General features: G+C 39.8%; 9 protein-coding genes across 9 annotated transcripts; 5 read left to right on the forward strand and 4 right to left on the reverse strand.

Moving 5' to 3' along the window:
- On the reverse strand, positions 1 to 6100 carry I206_101010 (uncharacterized protein; the record flags this gene model as incomplete). Its single annotated transcript, XM_070202316.1, has 18 exons — positions 1 to 797; positions 900 to 1035; positions 1093 to 1176; positions 1234 to 1389; positions 1454 to 1522; positions 1576 to 1703; positions 1757 to 1774; positions 1842 to 2028; positions 2080 to 2865; positions 2930 to 3013; positions 3062 to 3157; positions 3206 to 3458; positions 3515 to 3574; positions 3632 to 3864; positions 3928 to 4308; positions 4377 to 4599; positions 4651 to 5752; positions 5818 to 6100. The coding sequence occupies 18 exons, from the start codon at positions 6098 to 6100 to the stop codon at positions 1 to 3; spliced, it is 5076 nt and encodes a 1691-aa protein (XP_070058417.1).
- Positions 6101 to 6742: 642 nt separating this feature from the next.
- Positions 6743 to 7140, forward strand: I206_101011 (uncharacterized protein; the record flags this gene model as incomplete). The annotated part of the gene is made up of 2 exons (XM_019152095.1): positions 6743 to 6873; positions 6927 to 7140. The coding sequence occupies 2 exons, from the start codon at positions 6743 to 6745 to the stop codon at positions 7138 to 7140; spliced, it is 345 nt and encodes a 114-aa protein (XP_019014233.1).
- Positions 7141 to 8277: 1137 nt separating this feature from the next.
- I206_101012 (uncharacterized protein) lies at positions 8278 to 9853 on the forward strand (the record flags this gene model as incomplete). The annotated part of the gene is made up of 5 exons (XM_019152094.1): positions 8278 to 8291; positions 8360 to 8424; positions 8530 to 8972; positions 9046 to 9233; positions 9319 to 9853. 5 exons carry the CDS (start codon positions 8278 to 8280, stop codon positions 9851 to 9853), a joined length of 1245 nt encoding a protein of 414 aa, XP_019014232.1.
- A 114-nt stretch (positions 9854 to 9967) lies between these two features.
- On the reverse strand, positions 9968 to 11019 carry I206_101013 (uncharacterized protein; the record flags this gene model as incomplete). The annotated part of the gene is made up of 4 exons (XM_019152093.1): positions 9968 to 10064; positions 10124 to 10424; positions 10493 to 10539; positions 10643 to 11019. 4 exons carry the CDS (start codon positions 11017 to 11019, stop codon positions 9968 to 9970), a joined length of 822 nt encoding a protein of 273 aa, XP_019014231.1.
- A 686-nt stretch (positions 11020 to 11705) lies between these two features.
- I206_101014 (uncharacterized protein) lies at positions 11706 to 12935 on the reverse strand (the record flags this gene model as incomplete). The annotated part of the gene is made up of 4 exons (XM_019152092.1): positions 11706 to 11811; positions 11885 to 12185; positions 12291 to 12337; positions 12433 to 12935. 4 exons carry the CDS (start codon positions 12933 to 12935, stop codon positions 11706 to 11708), a joined length of 957 nt encoding a protein of 318 aa, XP_019014230.1.
- An 882-nt stretch (positions 12936 to 13817) lies between these two features.
- I206_101015 (glutamate decarboxylase) lies at positions 13818 to 16315 on the forward strand (the record flags this gene model as incomplete). The annotated part of the gene is made up of 15 exons (XM_019152091.1): positions 13818 to 13903; positions 13977 to 14107; positions 14164 to 14191; positions 14249 to 14309; positions 14390 to 14446; positions 14512 to 14628; positions 14694 to 14788; positions 14846 to 14888; positions 14943 to 15010; positions 15066 to 15197; positions 15247 to 15418; positions 15475 to 15541; positions 15602 to 15944; positions 15997 to 16104; positions 16156 to 16315. The coding sequence occupies 15 exons, from the start codon at positions 13818 to 13820 to the stop codon at positions 16313 to 16315; spliced, it is 1668 nt and encodes a 555-aa protein (XP_019014229.1).
- Positions 16316 to 16738: 423 nt separating this feature from the next.
- On the forward strand, positions 16739 to 17473 carry I206_101016 (uncharacterized protein; the record flags this gene model as incomplete). Its single annotated transcript, XM_019152090.1, has 1 exon — positions 16739 to 17473. The coding sequence occupies one exon, from the start codon at positions 16739 to 16741 to the stop codon at positions 17471 to 17473; it is 735 nt and encodes a 244-aa protein (XP_019014228.1).
- Positions 17474 to 17862: 389 nt separating this feature from the next.
- I206_101017 (uncharacterized protein) lies at positions 17863 to 21138 on the forward strand (the record flags this gene model as incomplete). The annotated part of the gene is made up of 7 exons (XM_019152089.1): positions 17863 to 18368; positions 18464 to 19058; positions 19115 to 19641; positions 19731 to 19810; positions 19880 to 20148; positions 20223 to 20379; positions 20492 to 21138. 7 exons carry the CDS (start codon positions 17863 to 17865, stop codon positions 21136 to 21138), a joined length of 2781 nt encoding a protein of 926 aa, XP_019014227.1.
- Positions 21139 to 21220: 82 nt separating this feature from the next.
- Positions 21221 to 22402, reverse strand: I206_101018 (uncharacterized protein; the record flags this gene model as incomplete). The annotated part of the gene is made up of 4 exons (XM_019152088.1): positions 21221 to 21597; positions 21692 to 21797; positions 21872 to 21972; positions 22147 to 22402. The coding sequence occupies 4 exons, from the start codon at positions 22400 to 22402 to the stop codon at positions 21221 to 21223; spliced, it is 840 nt and encodes a 279-aa protein (XP_019014226.1).
- Positions 22403 to 22858: the final 456 nt, after the last annotated feature.

Raw genomic sequence — 22858 nt, forward strand, 5'->3', positions numbered from 1 at the left:
TCATCTACTAATAGACTTATCACCTATCGTTCCTCTAACACTTCCACCTGTACCACCATCAAGAAACATCTTACTTAATCTAAATTTATCTTCTTTTTTATCCAATGAATTTCGATTTGCACCAAAACCTGGATTTGTAATTCTTGAATTTCCATAATTCCTATTTAATGTATTCCATAAAGAAGGTTCCCTTTCTTTTCTACTAGGTCTTCTAATCGAACCAGAATGAATAGTACGTATAGTTTCATCAACTTGACCTTTCCTAATTGTCAAATTTGATAAATTTTCATGACGTTTTAATAAAGTCTGTATAGATGGTTGCCTTTTATGTTCTACTTCTTCTTTGTTATATGATGAAGGTGTAAGAGGAGAAATGACAATTTGATCATTGTTTGTATCAATAGTCGGATTATTGGAACTTTCTGTAATAGTAGTAGAATTCGAAAATGTCGTTGAAATACTTATTCCTGTGTTTTGTTCTTTGAGAAGGGTAATTGTCATTTCGTTAGAAGCAATTTCTAAATTTCTTGAAAAAGAAGATAGTATTCCGAAAATTTTTTCTACTTCACCTTCATTATCTGTTTTAACGCCAAAATATCTTGATAGATTGATTAGGTCGATTTTAATTTCGTCGAAAGTGTCTTTGAGTTGATCGATCTTGGGACTTGCCTCCTTCAAGAATTCCTCTAATGAAGGATACAACGAGTCATCAGAGGTCAAGAGTGGCAGTAATGTTCGAGGAGTACCAATGGAAGTTGTCATTTCGAAAATTGACGATGAGAGTTCCGATAAAACGACTGGGAAGAAGGACAATAAGTAAGTCATTCTTACACCAAATACAGTACAGCTCATTGTTATTCATGACAATCGAGTATCCGCGATTGGGATACCCCACTCACTTCTTGCCGCTGGTTCGAGAGACGGTATTTCCTCGCCCCAAGATATCAAGGCTCGATCTCTTCTTATCAAGATCTTAGCTAAATAATGTAACATTGTCGGACATCCGGGGCCTTTAGCCGTACGAGTCTCTTTTAGCTGTTGTCCCTCGTATTAGCTGTGAAGAGATACGGTACAACAAGCTGCCAGCCTTACCTTCGACAAAGCTTCAAGCTGAAACCCAGCTGCATTTCCTCTGAAAGTCCCTCCATTCAGCCTGTTACCCAAGGCCAGTACTACCTGAACGAAGCCTGAATCAAGCTCCCGTAATGGTCAAGTTTTCTATGCAGAGCTCACCTTTAAGACCTCTTTCAGTCTCTTACTATCCCTCAATTCCTTGGTGACATTGCGCAAAATCATCATATCAGGCATGATTTCACCTAACATCATTTCGAACTTCCGACGAAACACCATTGTTTCTAGTCGAATCTTTAGGTGAGGAATAGCTGATATCTATGTAAGTATGATAATCAGCTTACAACCGAGTGTGGCGCACTCCGAACATATGGAGGCCCACCTCTCTAAAATACAGATCAGGTTTCGATAATTTAGTAGTATCACCTAAGAACGCTTTGATTCGCTCGACCTGCTGATAGTCAGCTCTGTTCTCACCCAATAGATCCAAACGACAGAGCTAACCTCTTCGGTGGTAGGCAACATCCTACTCAATGTAGCTAAGTCATCAATGTCCAACAAATCATCATCGACTTCTACGACTGCACGTCGAATTTTCGATGGCGAAAGTCGTAGGCGATTTAGCATTATACCTGTGATGATCGTCAGCTTATGGGATATCGGTTTCACAGTGCTAAAAGCTGACCAATATTATTTGATCGAGCTGGAATTGACGATGCGAAGATCAGCTTATATATCTTAGAAAACACTGTAAAGAAAAACAAACTGACTGATATCTAAGACCGTTATCACTTCTTTTGACTTCCCCTTTACTTTCTCTACCTTCTCGACACCTGAATTCAGGGAGAAGACTTCGACAAGATCATGGAAGTGCAGATCAAGGTCATCTGAAGAAGACATCGATGTCCAGATAGTATCTTTAACGGCATATTGAGGCATCTTTGACCAGAAGAAAGGCTATAATCATAACTAAGCACAGTCTCATTCACTCTGAAGAATTGCACTGACCTTCAATTTGGACTGCGCTTGGCTTGGACCGGCGATCCTACGCCGGGAAGGACCAGCTACTGGCGGGGGAGGCGGAGGCATAGGTATGCCGCTTGGAGGCGCAGGAGGTAGAGGAGGAGCAAGTGGTATAGCTGTTGGTTTGATCGATGGGCCTAGCATGGGTGGTGGAGGAGGCGGAGGAGGCGGAGGAGGCGGCGGAGGCGGTCCTGCCAGATCTGATGATGACGCAGAAATAGGATGAGCCAGAGTTGTGGAAGGATAAGATGGCAGGGGTCGTGGAGGAGGCGGGGGCGGAGGAGGAGCGGTTGCGTTTTGGATGCCGGACTGACACGACATAAGGGGCAAAGAAGGAATAGGCGGAGGGGCTGGAGGTGCGGGAGTCGCTTTTGATACAGTTGGATCTGAAAGAGGTATCGAAGCTGAAGTGAGCAAAGGAGGCGGAGGTGGTGGTGGTGGTGGTGGTGGTGGAGTCAACGCTGGCGCGCAGCACTGTAGGATGGGCAATCCCGACCGAGTCTGATCGCGTTGGGCCTCTCTGAGCCTTTCTTTCGCCTGGTGGAGTGTTTCCACCTCCTTCTGCAGTTTCTCAATTGTTTTTTCCTGCTTTGCCCAGTTCTTCACGGCCTCAGTTGCAATCAAATCAGCATCAAGGTGTATCGTTTGCTCGAGTCGGTGTTCACGGGTTGGTATCCGCACATTGAACTTCGATCGAATTGTCTGTAACGCTCTTTCCAGATATTTCACTTCCTTGTGTCTTTCAGCCATCTCACGATCACGTTCAGAGATCTGGACAGAATAGTCGTTAGCCACTCGACCTTTCAAGTCCGAAAAGAAGATTGAAATAGTTAACCTGATTTCGCAATTGACCAATTTCTTCTAACAGCGCATCAAATCGTAGTCGTTCTCGATCCCTCAATTCGTTGTTCGCTCCAACCTGAACTTCTTGTCAGCCGTGTCACATTCGACTTGAAGGTCGGCTTACATTTCTTTGAGGTCCGATCTGCCCCTCCAGCGCCAATAGTTCCGTTTGAAGCTTTTGGATTTCCTTTTCTTTGACCACCAAATAATGTACGAACCCCTGTTCTCTTTTATCAGCTCACACAAGTAAATGTGTCAGATAGCTCACATCTCCGTCGTACTTGGCACCGATGATCTCACGCAGCACGACTAGTTCAGCCGAATGCTGTTCATTTTGCCTCTCGAACATATTGTTCCGCTCTTCTAGCTCTCTGCTTGTGGCTTGTAGAGCATGGACTTCATGCACATAAGATTCGATCAATGCACCTTCGTTGGTACCCTTCCTGCCTGCCTGAGCGGTCAGTAGGATATCATCGAGGTCGACCAGGAAGGAGCGCAATAAGGAAGACCAATCTGCAGATCTGAACATGCCATCAGATCTCGAATTCGCAGGGGAGCTACATCAAATCTGACTCACAAGTCATCCAGTCCGGAAAGATGCCGAGCGAAACAAGCTAGGATCGACGTGGTGGTATCTCTAACGAGACGATGGATCAGCTGTTTCTAGTATAAGATTAGACCTATTCCAGCTCACCTTGTGTGAAAGCTACTAGTGATCTCCGTCAATTCCTCAATTACCTCGACTAGTCCATTCACCTCGTCTCCTCCAATAGCACTAAGCAGCCTTCCAACGGCGACAGCTAGGTCCGCATTCTGCACTTCGCCAAGGAATAGCTCTCTGAACTCCATCAAGTCGTCTTCTTGATCGTCCATGTAGGATGCGCATTTGCTCAGAAAACTGGTCGGTGGCTCGAGGCGTTCGAGAACCTTGATCGTTGTCGCTGTGTTAGCTTTTCTCTCGCTAATCGCGTTCAAATCAGCCGAGCATACCTGCATAGTGTCCTGAAAGCCCCTCCTCCTCAACTCGCCTCGTATCTCGAGGCGCTCTTCAACTTCCTCGCTTGCGTTGCACAATGCACTGAAAAGATTTAATATACCCGATCTCCATTCCCAAATTCCCTGTTCTTCTAGAAGCGGTTCGGCTGGTTTCAAACTTTCTAACAACCAGGAAAATCGATATTTATCGTTGTTCAAGATCCTCATCTCCGACAGAGCGTTTAGTACGATCTTCGATCCGAGTTCTGGAGAAAGTGTTATCACTGCTGTGAGGAGATCTAGAATTTGATTTCGGATTCTGTAAGAGGGTACCCTCAAAGAGAGTACTGTGTTTGTCAGTAAATCATGGTAGGCTAGGACTGCGCTGAAGCCAACCTGAAAAGTCCAGCGATTTGAGCTATCCGATATAACGCTCAGAATTTCGTAGCTAAAAATGGCCTCACGTCGGTGTTCATCAGTATCCTCAGGCATTTCGCTATTTCTCCTATCACCTGTTCGCCTATATCGGCTTTTTGCCTTTGTTCTTTGCTTAGGCGGTTCAATACACTCGACAAGGCTGATAATCCGTCAAGCAGAATGAATTCGCTTATCCAGGTTGTTCTCGCTGTCGACATGGTGCCCCTCAGTGACAATAGGTGTTTCAGAAGGGGCTGATGGTTCTTCCGGCTGTTCAACAGCTCAGCTCAGGATCTCCTTACTTCCACTCGATTGACTCACGAGAGCCTCAAAGCATCGATATATTCTGACGGGCTTTCACCTTCAACTTTATTCGAACCGGTCCACCAAGCCCATAGCCCGCCGGTACTTTGCTTCTCTATCGGCTTGATATCCCCTACTTCCCCTAAAGCCTTTTCAGCTGCACTACTCTCTCTTCTTAGCATTCTTTCACCTCCACTTTCTTCTCGAGGCGGTGTTAGGCCTTCGCCTTTGCCTGGAGTATCTCCACTCCATACTCCCAATCCAGCTAGAGAGAATCGTTTCCATCCTCCTTCTTTGCCCCTGTTCGGAGTTGCAGGTGTTGATCCTGTACCTGCATTTGAAGTTCCCCCTGTGAATTGAGGGAGAAGACGTGATATGCCGGCACTCGTGCCTGTTGATAAGGATATAAAAGTTGTCGGACGAGGTGGGGAGATAGCTTGAGCAGGTGGTGAAACGGACAGTATTGGTGAATGAGTATTATTATCATTCGGTAGACCGTCAATTAGCTCGTTCGACAGGTTGGGTGATTGAAACGATGTTGATGATGAAAGACCTTTTAGTCCTGAATTTAATGGCTGTGAGGTGGAAGGCTTTAATGTGGATTTCTGTGACTCTTCCTCTTCCGATTCTGCATCTGCAGGTTGAGATGTGAGAATGGGTGTCCGAGACACATTATCAGTCTCCTTCCTCTCAAAGATCCAGTCTTCATCTAAGCTGATATCCACAACATCGCATTCATGCGATCTCATTACTTCCTTTACTTTCTCCTCCAGATGTACTTCCCTCTCTCCGATTCTAATCTTCCATTTGACGATGTCGCTTTTCTCGATATTAGCCCCAGTAACATTGTCGAGGGAGCTTGATCTTGATCTACTTGTCATTTTTCGCATAGACACTGGTCCAATCAAATCATCACTTGTCTTTGGTAATCCAAGTTCGATCTGTAATTCCGATATGATATCGCTGAAAATTGACATTTCATGGAAGATAGAAGTCGTTCGAAGAGGTATGGAAGACGATGTGGTTGGAAGAAGTATTGATACTTGTAACAAGGGGGTATGTGGTCTAATGAGTGTGAACAATTTTTGAGATATGATGATATCGTTTAGGTCAAGTATAGCTATCGACCAGATAAGGAAAATTAGTGAAACAAAATGCTTGAATGGCATAGAGTACCTCACTTACAATCATGATAACTCACTATATCTTCCTCATTCCACCATTTTCCATTCTCTAGATTTCTCTTTTCTTTTAATGTCCATTCATCGCCTGTATCTTCGCCTTTCCAGATATTTTCAGGATCCGCTGTCTTTTCATTTAGGGCTTCTACCAATTTATCTTCTCCGAACGTTTCTTCCGCTTCTAGAAAGGCAAGGTCAATAGCATCTTGAGCTGTACTTCCAGTTGGCAACACTACTACTACGCCGCCAAGAATCGGGATATACACAGTGATAGTAATATCCGACATTGTAGATATAACTTTATCGATACATTACCTTCGATCACCGGTCGTTGAGAATTGTAAGTGAATGCCTCAAAGCAAAGGTATGATGTTTAATTTTGTTGAACATGAACATGAACATGTAATCAGTGGCAAATGAAGATGTCAACAATGATTCACATTATTTTAATTGATTGAGTGATGTGATTGTGTGAGATCTGTGCTTCCATTCAGTAGGTCATAGCGTATTTTAATCACATTTGATCAATACAGTAGCCTGATTGTATTCTGCTTACGAGCAGTATCGACCCCTCCATACTGTATCCACCTCCAATTAATCTTGCCCGCTTTATGCTTGTCACTGTCAAGCACGCATGTCTTCTTTGTGACAGCTATCTATGGCCAATCTGCGAAATCACTAACATGTTCAAATAACGCAGAAAAGAAATTAAACATACGCGACAATCAGCGGGGTACGGGCCGTAATGTTCGGCTAACTGGCTTCCGGAGATCTTGGAGCTAAATGGAGTAAATGTACAGATGCACATGAACCGTATCATAATGAACAGCATCAGCAACAACCGAAAACACTACAGCTATCTATTCTACACCTAGTCAAGCATTACCTTACCCAAACTACACCATTTGAGCTTTTCAAGATTGACAAAGATGTCGCAACCTATATTCAGTGCTTCAAATCATAAAGGTTATACGGACGAATCTACCGGTGAACAACTTCCGTACTCAAGGCATCTACATCTTGGAGACGGAATGCGAAATGGAGAATCAGGAGTGACAAAGTACGTTCACTTCTGCAAATTGTCATATGTGTTCTAAAGATTTGGCTTTTTAGGATGTCTCCTCCTGATAGTATATTTACTTTATCAATTTCTCATCCAATGTTTTTGATTATATCAGCTATATTATGCGTACTTTTCACAATGGCTTTCATAACTCGTGAACCTAAAAGTTATGGTAGAAATGGTATTACTACTGAACAATTTAATAAGCTTTTAAGCAAGATTGAAGAGTTAAGTAAGGAGATAAGAGAGTTGAAAGAGCATTAGATGATTAAAGAAATTCATTATCTATCACTCAGTTGTCCTTTGTATCTCTAGAAATTTTTGGTTGTACTTTTAATTTGTATATTTCGTGCTCTACTGCGTGTCTTGTATGCAACCTGTCCTTGCGGTCATCACTGAAAAGCGTACTTCGTATCGCTTTCGAACAATTTGCATCTAGATGATCCAGTCATTCTCAGATTCCGTGTGCAAAATCAATAGTTTCCGCATACATATTGGCAGGAAGCGAATAGCAACTTTAAAGGAAACATAACCCTAGAACAATGAGTGAACGTCCTACGGAAGCAACCAAAACAGATCCAACGATAGCATTGACTCGTAAGTTGAATAATTTCCTGGATGCAATCTCAACTTGGACTATCCCCGCTGTTGTTTTGATAGTAGTATACGTTATAACGACAGGTAGGATATTTGGCGGATCACACAAAGATATAAGAGACATGAAAGATTGATTGGTTGATATCAATGAGAATCTCAAGGATTTTAAGGAGATGGCGAAGCAAACTGTGTAACAAACTGTATCAGGACCGATGCCCAAGAGATCGGCTGCTTATGTGGTTTGCGAGGAAGTATCGAAATAATGACCTTGATATGCTGATGGATGGATGGTAATCGATATACAGAATGATAAATTAGGAATATTGTTGGGATTTAGCATAGCTGCATAAGATCCACTCCTCCCGGAAGCATCGATAATTGTATCGGCAACTTGTGTTTCCCAGTACTCCATGCACTACCTTTAATACGCACAGCCCTCACACGATACTATAGTATCTGCGTTTATCCCGAATCTGAAACTGAGTGTTTGGCTGTACTATACGTGACGTGGAGGCATCTTAAAAGTTGAACGCGTTTCAAAGTTAAGCGAAAAGTTCGAATATTCGAATGAATGAATAGTTGATGAATTATTACAATTAACCCATTCGATATAACACATACATCGTTCGCGCATAGATTAACAAGCTCACAAACGCCGTAACGCACAAATCGAGTGATACTTCCATCTGAACAGCGAATCCAAGGTCGGGTTTAGAGCAATAAATTCGTGCATACTACTTTATATAGGTAAACTTGTCAAATTAGCCAAAGCACAGGACGTTCAGCAAAGCGGTGTAGCTGAATATGGGTGTAGTGAGGTTAGCTTGAATACACCTCCATCTGTCATGAGATGTTAATCAACTCATTGCTGACCTTGATCCCGCAGACTTGGTGTCTGTGTATCTGGCGTGTATGCAGCTTTCCTACTGTGGGCAATAGCCCAAGAAAGATGTGAGTGAATCATTCCTATCTAACTTGTCCTGCTGGACAGATCACTTCATTCCTCAAATTCTAGTCTGAACCAGACAGCTGATTGCTGGAACGATGATTATCTAGTATCCGCTCCATTCCCATCAACATCATTTCGTCCTCATACATCACCTGAACATCATTCAAAAGGGGATAAATTCCCTTCTCCACTTTTTCTAAATTATGCTCAAGCAGTAGCATCATCTTTATCAGCATTATGTTATCTTTTATTCAACGCTTGGAAAAACGGTAATTTACATAAAGGTTTAAGAGAGATAATAGGTTACAATCAATTGTTCTCAATAGGAAAGGTCAAAACTATAAAAGGGGAAGAAATTGAACCAAACGGAAAAGAGAAATTGATAAATGGAAATGGATCATCCGTCAATCACCAAAAGTCGGTTGCAAAACCTTGGAAGAAAAGTTTACCTGCTTTATTATTACAAGTATCATTATTTCAAGGATTAGCAGGACCTATTGGATTTTTAGCTTTAAGGCATATCTCATATCCCACAATGGTATTGGGCAAGGTGAGCTTTCGTTACTAGATTAGGAATCATATTTTGAAGGAGACTACAGCTGATACCTTATATGGTTCTTTAGTCTTGTAAATTGATTCCGGTTTTACTTCTCAATGTTCTCCTTTATCGACGTAAATTTTCTCCTCACAAATACCTCGTAGTAATACTGGTTACTATTGGTATTAGTCTATTCATGCTGCTTGCAGAAAGCGGTAAGAAGAAGAAAGCTGGAAATGACAGTGCTTGGGGATTGTGGTTGTTAGGTATCAAGTAAGCCATCGATCCCTCCGGATGAGGTTAATGGTAGATACCCCAAGATCCAAAGAAAACTTTGACTAACTTATCTGATCTATAGCCTTTTCATCGATGGTCTCACAAATTCAACGCAAGATCAGATTTTCTCGACATGTCGTTCTTTCTCAGGCCAACAAATGATGTTTTTCATGTCATTCTTCACTCAACTCCTCTTACTTCCAGCTTTGATTTTACCTATTCCGTCCAACCCACTTTCATTTATATCTCACTTGCCATCACCTATATCAAGTACAATATCTTCAACACCTATCATATTTGCCAAACCTGAAATCCTTAATTCGATATCATTCATAATTACCCATCCAGATTGTTTGTTACCTATCTTAGCATATGCTTTATTAGGTGGATTAGGTCAATTATTCATTTTTGAAACTATTCAACATTTTGGAAGTCTCACTTTGGTTATGGTTACTGTTACTAGAAAGTTATTTACAATGTTATTAAGTGTTGTTGTCTTTGAACATACCTTGACTAAAGGGCAATGGATAGGAGTTGGTGTTGTTTTTGGTGGAATTGGTGTAGAAGCTGCTATGAAAAGAAGAGAAATGATACAAAGAACTAAAAAGGACAAGTGATCAATTTGATGCTTAGATGTTGATAGATATAGAAGATAACATCATATAACATGTAGACTCATAGACAATATAAGAAATCTTAAATTTTGGAATTTAAGTAGATTATTACTTTTACTAATGCTTCTTTCCTGATCTTCTCGCATCATTCCATAAACCTCCTAAGGGAATGATGATTTGTATAATGATTAAGCAAATAAGGGCTGTAAGCGACCTATAAAAATATCTCCAATTAATTAGGATCTAATCTTATCAACTAGATTATCAACTTACATTGCCCATCCACTTCCAAGACTCATACTTTCATCATTTAATTTACTACTTATTGAATTTTTATTAAATTTATTTACTCCAATAGAAGAAATAATAATAACAGGTAATCCCCAAGCTAAAATAAAAATAGAAGCTAATATTCTAAGATAAAAATTTCTTAAACAATATGCTAACCATGTTGTATAACGCATTTTCCTTGGACAAGTCCAATATATTTTATCAATTGAAGGAGGTTGTTTAGGTGAATGAAATTTAATTGTGATTAACAAATCAATTAGAAATGCGAAAGAAGTTATTAAGACTAAATTTTGAAATGAATGAAATAATCAATTAAATAATATATTTATATTAAAATTTGAGAGAACTTACGAAAAGTTAAAAAAAATCCAGAAATTGAAAGTGATTTAGATATTTCACTTTTAATTATCAAGAAAAATCAAATTAGTTTTTTTTTTAAAAAAATTGAAATATAAAAAATTATAAAATGATTTTTTATTGAGATTAAAATTCAAAACTTACTTTGGTAAATTTACAGAATCATTTAATTGAAAATCTTCAGGTAATTTCCAAAAAGTTTTACGTTTACAGATTATATTTTGATTAAAATTTAAATTTGAATTTGAATTTGAATTAATTGAAGACCAAGAACACCAACCCCAAATACTAAATCCATAAATTTTATTTTTTTTATCAAATTTTATTAACCATAATTTTTTATTTAAATTACTTATTTCATTATAATTATCATTATCATTTGAAAATGGAATATTATAAAGTATTACTAAAAATAAAAATAATGTTGATATTAATGATAATAATATACAAATTAAATGATTAAATGGTGAATTTTGTTGATTATCTGATGGTTTTTTCGAAGATTGATTTTTGGATGACATCTTATGGAAAGTGACGTCTATTGAAAGATTTGAAAGTAAGACGTTGAGTGAGACTAGTAATGAGAAGAATTCTGAATAACAGCGAGACTGACGTCTGATGAGATTGGTAGATAATGATGAAATATATAATACCATCAGGTTATCGCTATCGAACTATGAATCACCTATATTGTCCAAGCTGCCATGAAACGACCTTGTGTCACTTGGAAGCACCTTTCAGATACATGGAGTGAAAGGATCTCAGTCTGAACCCTTATAACGTTGGTAGCTCTTTGCATTTTAGCTCCATTCATCATTTTTTGGCCTTATCATTCGACGTGGCATTGTGGGAATACAAGAATATCACCGCTGATGTGTCGCTACTACTACACCTCACTTATCCGTACCCTCAATAGGCGAGAGCACGCTGCTATTGAGCAGTCTCCACTGCGATATGCTCAGGGCTTGGCAGCCCGGTTTTGCCTCATTAAATGGCGAGTGAACACAGTATGATCCGCTCAATGGGGAAGTACGGATAGTCAGACAATGATTACAGAAATCCATTCGGAGTAATGAAAGAGATGGGCTATTTGAGAGACTACAAATAACTGCGAGGCAGATCTTCCCATTTGTTGTGCCAAATTACTATTCCTCCTCTACATTCTGACACCTACTCATGAAGTCTCGTTTAATCATCTAGGATGAAGTTATTTCGTAGTTTTATTCTTGATATCCTTCCTCCAAGCCATTAAGCCATATTTACTCATCGTTAAGCATTGAGCAAGGATGAATAATAGCCACGCAGCAATAACCCTTTGATTTACAGTCACATTAGCTCACGGCTTAAACATCCACTGAAGAACTTGCTCATACAGCAAAAACTCACCCTAAACCACCATGACCCATCTCAGCTTTCAATCCACCACCTATATCCATCTCACTTTTAACACTATTTACACCTACTCCAATAGTCACTATAGCAGGTAACATGAAAATAACGCTTAGAGCGAAAAAGTATAATTGTACACGCCAATTTCGAAGATTCCATGCGATTTTGACTTTTTTCTCTTGTTTTACTTCTTCTTTTGGCCATTGACTTTTTCGTGGTACAGGCCAAGGTGGATAAGGACCTTTGAAGTTTATGCAAAATAATAAAAGGATTAGGTATACGAACACTAGGAACGGAGCTGTGTATGGATCAGCTCTTTTTAGCCTGTATAATAGTATATGTAGTGAATCATACTTCGGCTGGGCGGTTGGCAGCGAAAAGAAGCGATATGAATTGTACTTACTGAAAAGCAAAAAGAAGCTTGTGATTGAAAGTGCGTTCTTGATAGCCCTACGTCGATTGATTATGATCAATAACATCGCATGAAAGCCACACTTGAGATGCCCAAATCAACTTTGAGAAGATTATATATAAAATATACTTACGTTGGTAAATCCTTTAAAATTTGATCAATATTATCTCTAGAATATTTAGAATCTTTAGGTAATTGCCAAAAGGGTTTTTTAGTACAAATTGCATTACTTGTCCATTTGTTATCTGACCATCCACACCACCCCCAAACTCCAAACCCATAAGCATAAATGCCCGATCCACCTCTTTTCTCAAATTGATCACGATTGATCAAGATTGAAGTCGTTAAATTGGTGTCAATATCATCTTGACGATTTACTATCTCAGTTTGCGTTATATTTTTCATGATATCTGATCTTTTATGATCATCAAACACTAAAGTATTAGAAGTTTCATTTACTACAATTAACCAAAATCTATTATTCATTTTACCTTCTAAAGTTTGATGTTCATGATCCAATGGAGCATTATAGAATACTGTAATTAGTAAGACAACAAATGATGAGAAGGTTAATATAATTGATAAGACGTGACAGAATGAATTCCAGTATAGACCTTTGCCTGATGGTAGACCCATTTTGCAAACAAGGGTTTATCAGTTGGTATGCTTTAAGTATTTTTTTCGGGTATTGTAAGCAATCAGCCTTTTCGGAGCGTCTACCAAGCTTAACGGTGATCCTCGTTTTACTTCGTGATACTCGATCAACAGATCACGTTGAAAATAATTAGTTCACGAGCACTATCAGTAAAGCTGTCCTGAGATCATGATCAGTGGACAATCAGATAAACCGCTGCAGAAGGGAATGAGCTGTCTCGACGTGAAGCTCCATGCACTCAAGGCTCGAAACTCGAGTTAGAGTAACAAAAGAAATGCAAAACGTTAGATAGTATTAAAAGTGATGGATATCTCTGAAACGAGCAACTTCCTTTCGCTTCATCCCTTAATTTTCGAAGTTATGAAACTCGAAACTCACAAACAAAAACACAAAAGATAAAATCAACCGCGCAAAGTCATCGCACGTGGTAGCCTCATCATCATCATTTTGTGGAGGCAACGTTGTTCAAATACCGAAAATAGAACTATGACGCTGTAATGACCAAGTATCAACAATTCATTTCAAGGGATGTCCTGACGACGATATCATTGTTTGATCCAGACAGCATCATTGACAAGTATCAATAGAAGCATTACCGTCGACTTACCCTTGTCATCGCCATCTCGAAAGGACCTCTCGCTTAATCACATTGCCCTCATTGAATCAAAACACGACTTTTAAAGTCTGTATCGCTTTGATCACGTTTTATACGCACTAGAGTTCCCAAATCGACCGCATACCACAGTAACAACGAAAAACGAACAGTATATCTTCACCTCAAAAGAAAGAACTTTCGATTGAATTACATTCTCAATCCCCCTTTCTATATAATATATCACAATAAGGAATCATTTTTAGACAAAATGGCTTTAGCTCAACACGTAGATGCTGAAAAGATCATTGCTGAATCAAGAGATCATCCCGTCAGGAAACATACTCATGACAGACAGTAAGTAGATCTTTCAAACGAGTGCCGCGACCATGCAATCCTTGATGTTATGCTCACCCACATGACATTTCAGATCAACCCTCCTTGATATCCCTTACACCTCTCGATACGATGTGGAGATCGATTTACCTCGATACTCTATCCCTGAAACCGGTGTGAACGCGAAGGTGTCTTATCAGCTTTTGCATGATGAGTTGCTTCTTGGTGAGTTCACCTTGATCTCGACTGTGACTCAAAGGCTAATGAACGTGATCTCATAGATGGTAACCCTAACATGAATCTCGCTAGGTGAGCTAAAAGCCGATACTCGGCCAGAGCAAGTAAGCACAGCTGACAACCATATAGTTTTGTCAACACATGGGTTCCTGATGAGTGTAACAGACTGATGTATGAGAATCTTAATAAGGTGCGAACGCTTACCTCCTCGGGTATCTGTTTCTTTCACCTGATGAATTCAAGGTCGCTAATTGTTTATTTCTTCTCTAGAACCTTGTCGACCAAGATGAATATCCTGCTGCTCAAGCCATCCATGAGAGATGTATCGTGAGCTCATCCGCTGCCTGTCGTGTCACAATGATAGAGGCCGACTCGATCGCCGAACTATTCAGTCCATGATCTCTCACCTCTGGCACGCTCCCAAAGGTGCTACCGCCCTCGGTACAGCCACGACCGGTTCATCGGAAGCCATCATGCTTGGAGGTATGGCGTTGAAGAAGAGATGGCAGGTAAGTTATATAACCTGACTATATGACTCGGGTACCACGAAGCTAATATAGCTCGAGTCTTGTAGGAAAAAATGAAGGCCGCAGGAAAGGACATTCATAATCCTGGCCCTAACATCGTGATGGGTGCTGAAGCACAAGTAGCTCTCGAGAAGTTTGCCAGGTGAGCTTGCATCGGACCTATCCGTTGACTGTCTGCTGACGTATGTGCATAACCAAGATACTTCGAGGTAGAAGATCGTTTAGTCCCTGTTCATCACGACGTATGTGCGACCGATGCTATGATTCGACTATCAAGCTAATGGTGACTTTTCCAGTCCGGTTATGTGATGGATCCCAAAGAAGCTATCAAGTTCGTTGATGAAAACACCATTGGTATCTTCGTGTGAGTCTACATGCAACCTCCATGCCCTTCAATTCTGAGCTGATGTAATAAACAGTATCATGGGATCTACATATACTGGTACTTTCGAGTCCGTCAAGGGAATGGCAGATGAATTAGACAAATACCAAGAAGAGACCGGTATCGATATACCCATCCACGTAGATGCTGCTTCAGGTGGTTTCGTTGCGTGAGTCAAGCGACTTCCACGGACGAATATAGCTGATCATACGTTGTAGGCCTTTCGTGTACCCTGATCTTGCCTGGGACTTCCGAATCCCAAGGGTGAACTCGATCAACGCTTCCGGACACAAGTACGGTCTCGCTTCTGTCGGTTTAGGCTGGATCATCTGGAGAAGTGCAGATTATCTACCTAAGGAGTTAATCTTCGAGTTGCACTACCTCGGCCAAGTGGGAATCCTCTGTTGTGCTTCATACGATATCGTACTGATCTTGAAATTTCACAGACCGACTATTCATTCAACTTGAACTTCAGTAGACCCGCCTTCCCAGTGTTGAGTCAGATGTTCCACTGTAAGTATACAAACCGCAATTCATCGAAGCGCCTTGGTACTTATACATTTGTCCCGATAGTCCTCAATCTTGGTTTCTCCGGGTACAAACGAATCAACGAAAACAACTTATCCAAAGCTAGACTCATCTCAAGAGCACTTGAATCTTCCGGATACTTCACCTGTCTTTCCCAAATTCACAAACCTAAGAATCAAGGAGTATCCAACATCTCTCCAGTCATCAGCAATGCTGCATCTAACGTCATTCATGGTCACACACCTGAGAACAATGACCCTACCTACTATGTCGAAGGTCTTCCAGTAGTCTCCTTCAAATTTACCGATGAGATCAAAAAGCAATACCCCAAAGTAAAGCAAGAATGGATACAAAGTCAATTGAGAGCTATCGGATGGATTGTTCCCAAGTGAGACAGCCGACCTTTGTCGAGTGATTACAAGCTAACCCCTTATTCACAGCTACCCTCTTCCACCCGCTGAAGACAATACTGAGATTCTTCGAGCCGTAGTCCGAGAATCCCTTTCTGGTGATTTAGCCAGAAAGTTGATCCTTGATATCATCTCAGTGTAAGTCAACGCGAACAATGCCGCAAGAGAGTCCGCTGATCGTGTAAATAGTACCGAGAGCCTTTTGAACGGTGCCGGACCATCATACGTTATGTCTGTCGCCAACCGAAGACAGAGCACTACAACATCTCCTACGACTGGCAAACGAGGCGATACTCTCGATACTCAACATATCTCAGAGCACACCACCACATACGCTAAGACTTGTTAAGTCTTCACACCCGGTTTATTGTCTTGGTTTCTCACTTGGATGCTTTCCTACTCATACTCGTTTCTGTTTTTCGGTTCTTTGCTTTGCTCCTGATATTATGCATGACGATGCCTAACAACGTATACACAGCTGGTCCCTCTATTCCTAGCCACTCCGGCCACGGTATATCGTGCGTTTCATGCCTTGACGAACAGCGTGGATTCTTTCTTGATACCACGTTGACTTACATCTAAGCAGGCATGAGTCCAGCGAAAGTGTCCGAATCTCCTTTGTTCTGTCTGAAATTTTATCCCTTTGTTCTGTATTTTCATCTGTCTCTTTCTATCAGCTCTGTTAATTCAGTAAAGTACGCCTTTTTCAATTTTCATCTCACACTTCAAACGAGATAGAATTGCAATCACGACCGCATTCATTGCATACATTATGGTGTTGGAGAACGATTCCAGGATTGAAGGGGATACTCAACTTACCAACGCCACTCTGATCATCACTGCCGTGGGAGATGATTGTATCGCACCCCAATATGCCTTCAATGACTATGGAACAGGCGAAATGGAAATTAAATTCCGCTTGCTCGACCCCAACGAACGGTGTTCTACTTCTTCCGATATTCACCCAGATAGTATACTTGATCGAGGAGATAGATCATCAACATTTCCCAAGAGCCTTTATGGAATTCTTCAACCTGATAGTGGCGGTGAGAAGGACACAAGGTCGTATTACTTCGAAGGCGAATTTGTAGCTCATCATGATGGAATTCTAGAGAGTTTGGGAGACAGATGGAGAAAAGAAGCTTGCAAAGTTTCACTTCCCATCAACGCTTGGAAGATCTATATTGATGTTAACCTTATTGAACCCGAAGATTGGGCAAAGCAATCTCTCGAATCTGAACCTTTACGAGAAAATTTAGAATATCTAAGTTTTAGAGTATTTTATAATTCAAATAATGGAACGGTTTATCATAATGGATATCTCATTCCAACATTATTACAAGTCAGACAGAATGAAAGTAGGACGTGTTTCAATTGGAATACTCATAAGGATAGGGACATAATTTCTAAATTACTTAGTGAGATTGGAGATAATCCAATTGCGCCTTCAAGAGGATCTTGGATCGAAATTCAAGGTCAAGTTGATTCCAATGTCAGCCTATGGTAGCCTAGTGTGGTTTCACATGAGATCGAAGGAGGGCTGACTACAAAAGGGTGATCAGGAAAGACTTGAGGTATTTGTTTCGCGAACTCGATAGATAGGTAATTCATCCTTTCTTTATTAAAGTCAAAGAAGTACCTCACGAATATATGTATATTGTTTTTGTTCCAAGAGATGTGTGCGGGAATCACTAGCAGAATTCATGGTAAAAGTTAGATTGATAGAACCGAGACTGCTAACCACGTGTGATGTAGTCCGCTTAAAAGCTTTCGGCTGAAATTTCAGAAATCTTCGCTCAAGACTGAGATTTAATTTCAATTTGTTATTTTACGCAGTACTTTGCAAGTCATTCCAAATCAGACAATCATCGTTGACTGCTTGCTATCCGCTTCAACATGTCTGAGCAAGATAGTGGTGTTAAGCGTCCTGCGGAAAATCATTCCGAAGAGGAAATCTCCGTCAAACGACCTAAAATTGAAGATATTTCTTCGACCACCATTTCTAATGAGGTTCCCAAATCGAGTGAAATGGTTGAAATTACAGGAGAAGCTCCTAAATCATCAGGAAGTACAACAATAATAACTACACCTTCTTCAACTCCAATACCATTACCTATAATTCCAACTTCATCAACATCTTCAACTATAACGCCTAATGAAAATGAGATTACTTCAGTTAGATATAATAATCATTTAGATGCACCTCATCGTAATATTCCAGAACCAATTTCAAGATTAGGTTTTAAACCTATTATACCTATTTTACCTGATTCTTTAGAGTATATAACTGGAAATAAAGTTGATTTAACTGAAAGAAAAGGTTTTGTAGGTGAAAGTGAATGTGGTATTAGAGGTTTTGTAGGAAAAGATAATAAAGGTATAAGAGGTGTTATAAAGCAGAGGTGAGCAACGTTTTAATATGAAGTCATATCTCATACGAAAAACAAGAATTAAAAGCTGATCATACAATTCTCTCTCCATTGGTCGAATGGTATAGATTTACAGATTTCCTTGTCAATGAAATTTCGCTAGATGGTACGGTATTACACTTAAATGATATTAATAAACCCAAAGAACCAGAATCTGAGAAACCAAAAGATACTTCTGGTCCTTCTACAAGCGCAATTTCACAAAAATCAGCTCAAGCCGGTGAAGGAGATTCGAAGGAGGAAGAAGAAGAAGAAAAAGTGGATATATCATCATTACCCGAGTCTTTACATTTCCAACCACTTGCACATTGGTCAAATTCAACGACAATAAAATTACGCGATCATCTGAGTGACGAGACTATAATATCGTTATATGAATTGTTGGTAGATGGAAAGACTCCAAAACCAAAACAGGATGGCGGATGGGGCTCACGAGTCTCTTCTGTGGTTCAACAAGCTGGTAAAGAGGAAGGAGCAGTTAATGAAGAAGAGAATGCTATCGCCACTGCTGGTGCCTCGAGCGAGAACAGAGGACAGGGAGGAAGTAGAGGACAAGGTAGAGATAGAGGAAGGGGAAGAGATAGCAATAGGGGAAGAGGAGGTAGAGATTCAAAAGGTGCTCAAGGGGGATGGAAAGTGGACAGTCGGGAGGTCTTGTCTCAAGTGAGCAACATAAGTGGCCCTGTCAAGTTTCCTTAGCTGACCTCCTTCCAACTTAGCCCATAACATCGAAAGAAGCTCGAGGTGCAGCTCATAAGATACTGAGGGAATGTTTCGGATCAACTTTCGAGTCTACTACTAGAGAAACACCAGGAGAGGAGGGTCAAAGGTTGGTCATCAAATACGCTACTTCAGGGGGTAGAAATAGTGGAGGATGGCAGAAGCAGCTAGATCGACCCAAACTTCCACCTTATATACATTTCACTCTTCACAAAACCAATCGAGAAACAATGGATGCTCTCGGTCATATCACACGAATGCTGAATGCCCATCCTAAAGATTTGAGCGCTTGTGGAACGAAAGATAAACGTGCGGTGACTGTCCAAAGAGTATGCTTCAAACGTAACGGTAAAAATATGCAATATGTCTGGAAAGCCATAAATGGGATCTTCAAAAATCGTCGGTCTGAAGAAGCTGCCGTTACCGAAAGGGGTGAAAGAGGAGTTCGTGTTGGTGATTTTGCCTATAGTAATAAATATCTGGAGCTGGGGATGTTGAAAGGGAATCAATTCGTTATCACCCTCAGGTAAGTTCGCTTGTGATCAGTTCAATCATTCTACACGTCCGCACCGTTCAGTATGATGGCTGAATTGATGCTCTCTCCCTACCACGTAGAAACGTTCAAGAGGAAGATACACAAGAAATAGATAAAACAATGACATCTGTACGGGATCACGGTTTCATCAATTTCTACGGTATGTGATAATACCTACAAAGACCGTCCATGAAGCATGGATGTGGACTGACAAGTGAAATTTGCGTAGGCATGCAAAGATTCGGAACTTCTTCTTGGCCAACACACTTGACCGGTCTTCTGATATTACAATCAAAATGGACAGAAGCTGTTGATTCAATCTTACATTTGAGAGAAGGTGAACATCCTGATTGTACGAAAGCGAGATTAGCTTGGTTAGAAGATGGAGATCACAAAAAGGCGTTTGATATGATGCCTCGACGAGGAGTTGCTGAGAGGTGTATATGGGAGTTCTGGGGCAAAAATAGGGTGGAAGATAAAGTAGGGGCTTTAAATAGCGTGAGTAGCCTTTCGTTTTGTGGGTAAAGTGTATACAAATCTAGTTACTGATCTCTTCTTGATTTCTGGTGCAGATTCCTCGCAATCTGCGTACCATGTATGTACACGCTTATCAAAGTTACATTTGGAACTTGGTGGTATCTGAACGGATCAAGTTGTCATCTACGAAACCGCTGGTCGGTGATTTGGTATTCGTTGATAAAGATGTTCTGGGAGAAGGTGATGTTCCTGGTGAGTGTTATTGCAAATTCCTTCTCGTTCAGAACCGGAATCATCGGGTTCCACGAGCATGTGTACAATTACAGGGCGAGTGAGCTAAGTCGAATTGATTTACTTTTACCAGATCCCGATTCTATACCGGCTCATGCAAAAGATAGAAAAGGTCGACCGCTAAGAAAATGGGCAACAACATCTTCACCCGAAGTAAAACAATTAACTGAAGAAGATCTACCAAATTATACAATATTTGATATAATTATGCCATTACCAGGATGGGATGTAGATTATCCAGGTGGTATAATAGGTGAAAAATTTGAAGAAGCATTAAAAAAAGATGGATTAAATATACATAAAATGAAAAGGGATCAAAGAGATTATTCATTACCTGGATCTTATAGAAGAATAATTATAAAACCTTTAAAATTAAATTGGAAACATATTAAATACACTGATACAGATTTACCTTTAACTCAATCTGATGAAGATAAAATATTAAATTTAAATCCACCTTCAATAATTGATGAAGAAAATGAAGAAAATGAAAAAGGAAAATTTAAAGCATTAAAAATTGAATTAGATTTAAATAGTGCAACTTATGCTACAATGGTTTTAAGAGAAATTACAAGAGAGGAAACTTCTACTTGGCATCAAATTGGTTTAACTATGAATGGTGAAGATAGAGATTATAAAGGTTCCTCAGAAAAAGAGATAAAAATTTCAAAATCTCAAATTCAAGATAAAGAAGAATTAGAAAATGATATTGATATGTAAATTATAAATTATTGAATTTTGATTTACAATATATGCATTTTATTTCCTACATTTATCATCTATTTCAAATATTATCGAAATTTCATAACCTATCCCACAAATCTTCATCTTCATTGGTTAAATTTTCCCTACCTGAATTATTTTTAACATTCAAACCTACTCTTTCTTCTTCATCTTCAACATCTTGATTTAAACGTTGATATCTTCCACCACTAGAATTACTACTTCCTGTACCTCTTAAAGTTCGACTATTGTTATTCAATTGACGTTCAGCAGCTACTTCTTCATCATCATCTAATTCTAAATTCAAAGCTAAAGAAGCTTGTCCAGCTTGTGATAAATCAATCGGTTTAGGTGGATTTAATAATGAATGTCCTGATCTACGTAAGATTGAACCTAATCTTAAGAATTGAACTGTATTCCTAATAATCAATAAAAATGTATCCAGTAATTCTTCACCTATTCCAAAACAGTTTTGTCAATAAAAAAGGTCTCACAAACGCAGAATAATCTAGCAATGTTATGTATAAAACTTCGTAAACTAAATACTTACTCCTTGTACCTTGACCACATGGATTCTTGAATACCAATATCAGAGTGACCGTACAGAATAATACTAATATTATATCGATGATATTAAGTAATGTCAAGGGATATTTCTGCGATTGTTAAGGTCAGTCGACATCCCAGCTTGTGAAAGGTTGGGACATTCATTGTTAAGATTGAGACATACCTTTCCATACGCTATCCACCTTGTACCCACTTCCAAAACCATCAAGACATTTATCACTACTTCCAATATATGCCATACTGCTGGCGGACATTTATTACCATCTAAAATCTCATTCATCAGCTGACCGTTAGTGAATCGAGAAAGCATAGTACCGAGAAGGGCAAAAGTGAAGACGATGCAGGGGTGTTAGGAGAGATAGGGGGAAGAAAAAGCCAGATCCGGATAATTACGGGGAAAAGATGTCAAGAATAGATGAGGAGGAAAAGTAAACTCACGAGTAGCTATCAAACTAATAATCAAAGTAGCAAAACTCAAACCCATCATTGCTCCATAAAATATTATATAATATCTACTAAATATTATTCTATTGGCAACTCCTCTTAATTGTTCTGAAGCTGGTAAATGATATTGTGATCTTGTTGATGGCATATTACCATTTGTTTGATTTTGACCATTCAGAAGATTTGATGAATTATGAGTTTCTTCATCGAATTCAAAATCTTCCGCTGTTATTTCTTCTTCTCGTGACATGGTGTTGAAAATTACTGTTGATTAGCTCAATCAAGGGTGTGAGAAAGGATATTAATGATTCAAAGGATCACGATGCAAGTCATCAAGGTGAACGAATGATAGTTATAGTAAACACATAAAGCAAGTTTGATGTCGACGTAATGACCACAAGTACGAGGAGGAGACGCGCCAATCGGTGATCCCCGCAATGCCGTTGAGTGAGGTTGTTGAACGTGACTCTCTTCGCCAACATTGATCTAATATACATATTCATCTTATTGTTACTGTCTACTTGGGATCAAATTCAACGTACAATTGAGTAAGCTGTTATGCAACTGGACCCAGGCGACAACATTACGATCAAACGGAGGAAGGAGGATAGGTACGATGACTGGCATCAGGCTCACCCAAATTTCTGGCAAACCCGATTTTGTAATTTTAGATCAGGTCCATTTAAGCCTTTGTCCCTTGACTACC

Source organism: Kwoniella pini, chromosome 1 (assembly GCF_000512605.2).
Source record: "Kwoniella pini CBS 10737 chromosome 1, complete sequence".
Taxonomy (NCBI): Eukaryota; Fungi; Basidiomycota; class Tremellomycetes; order Tremellales; family Cryptococcaceae; genus Kwoniella; species Kwoniella pini.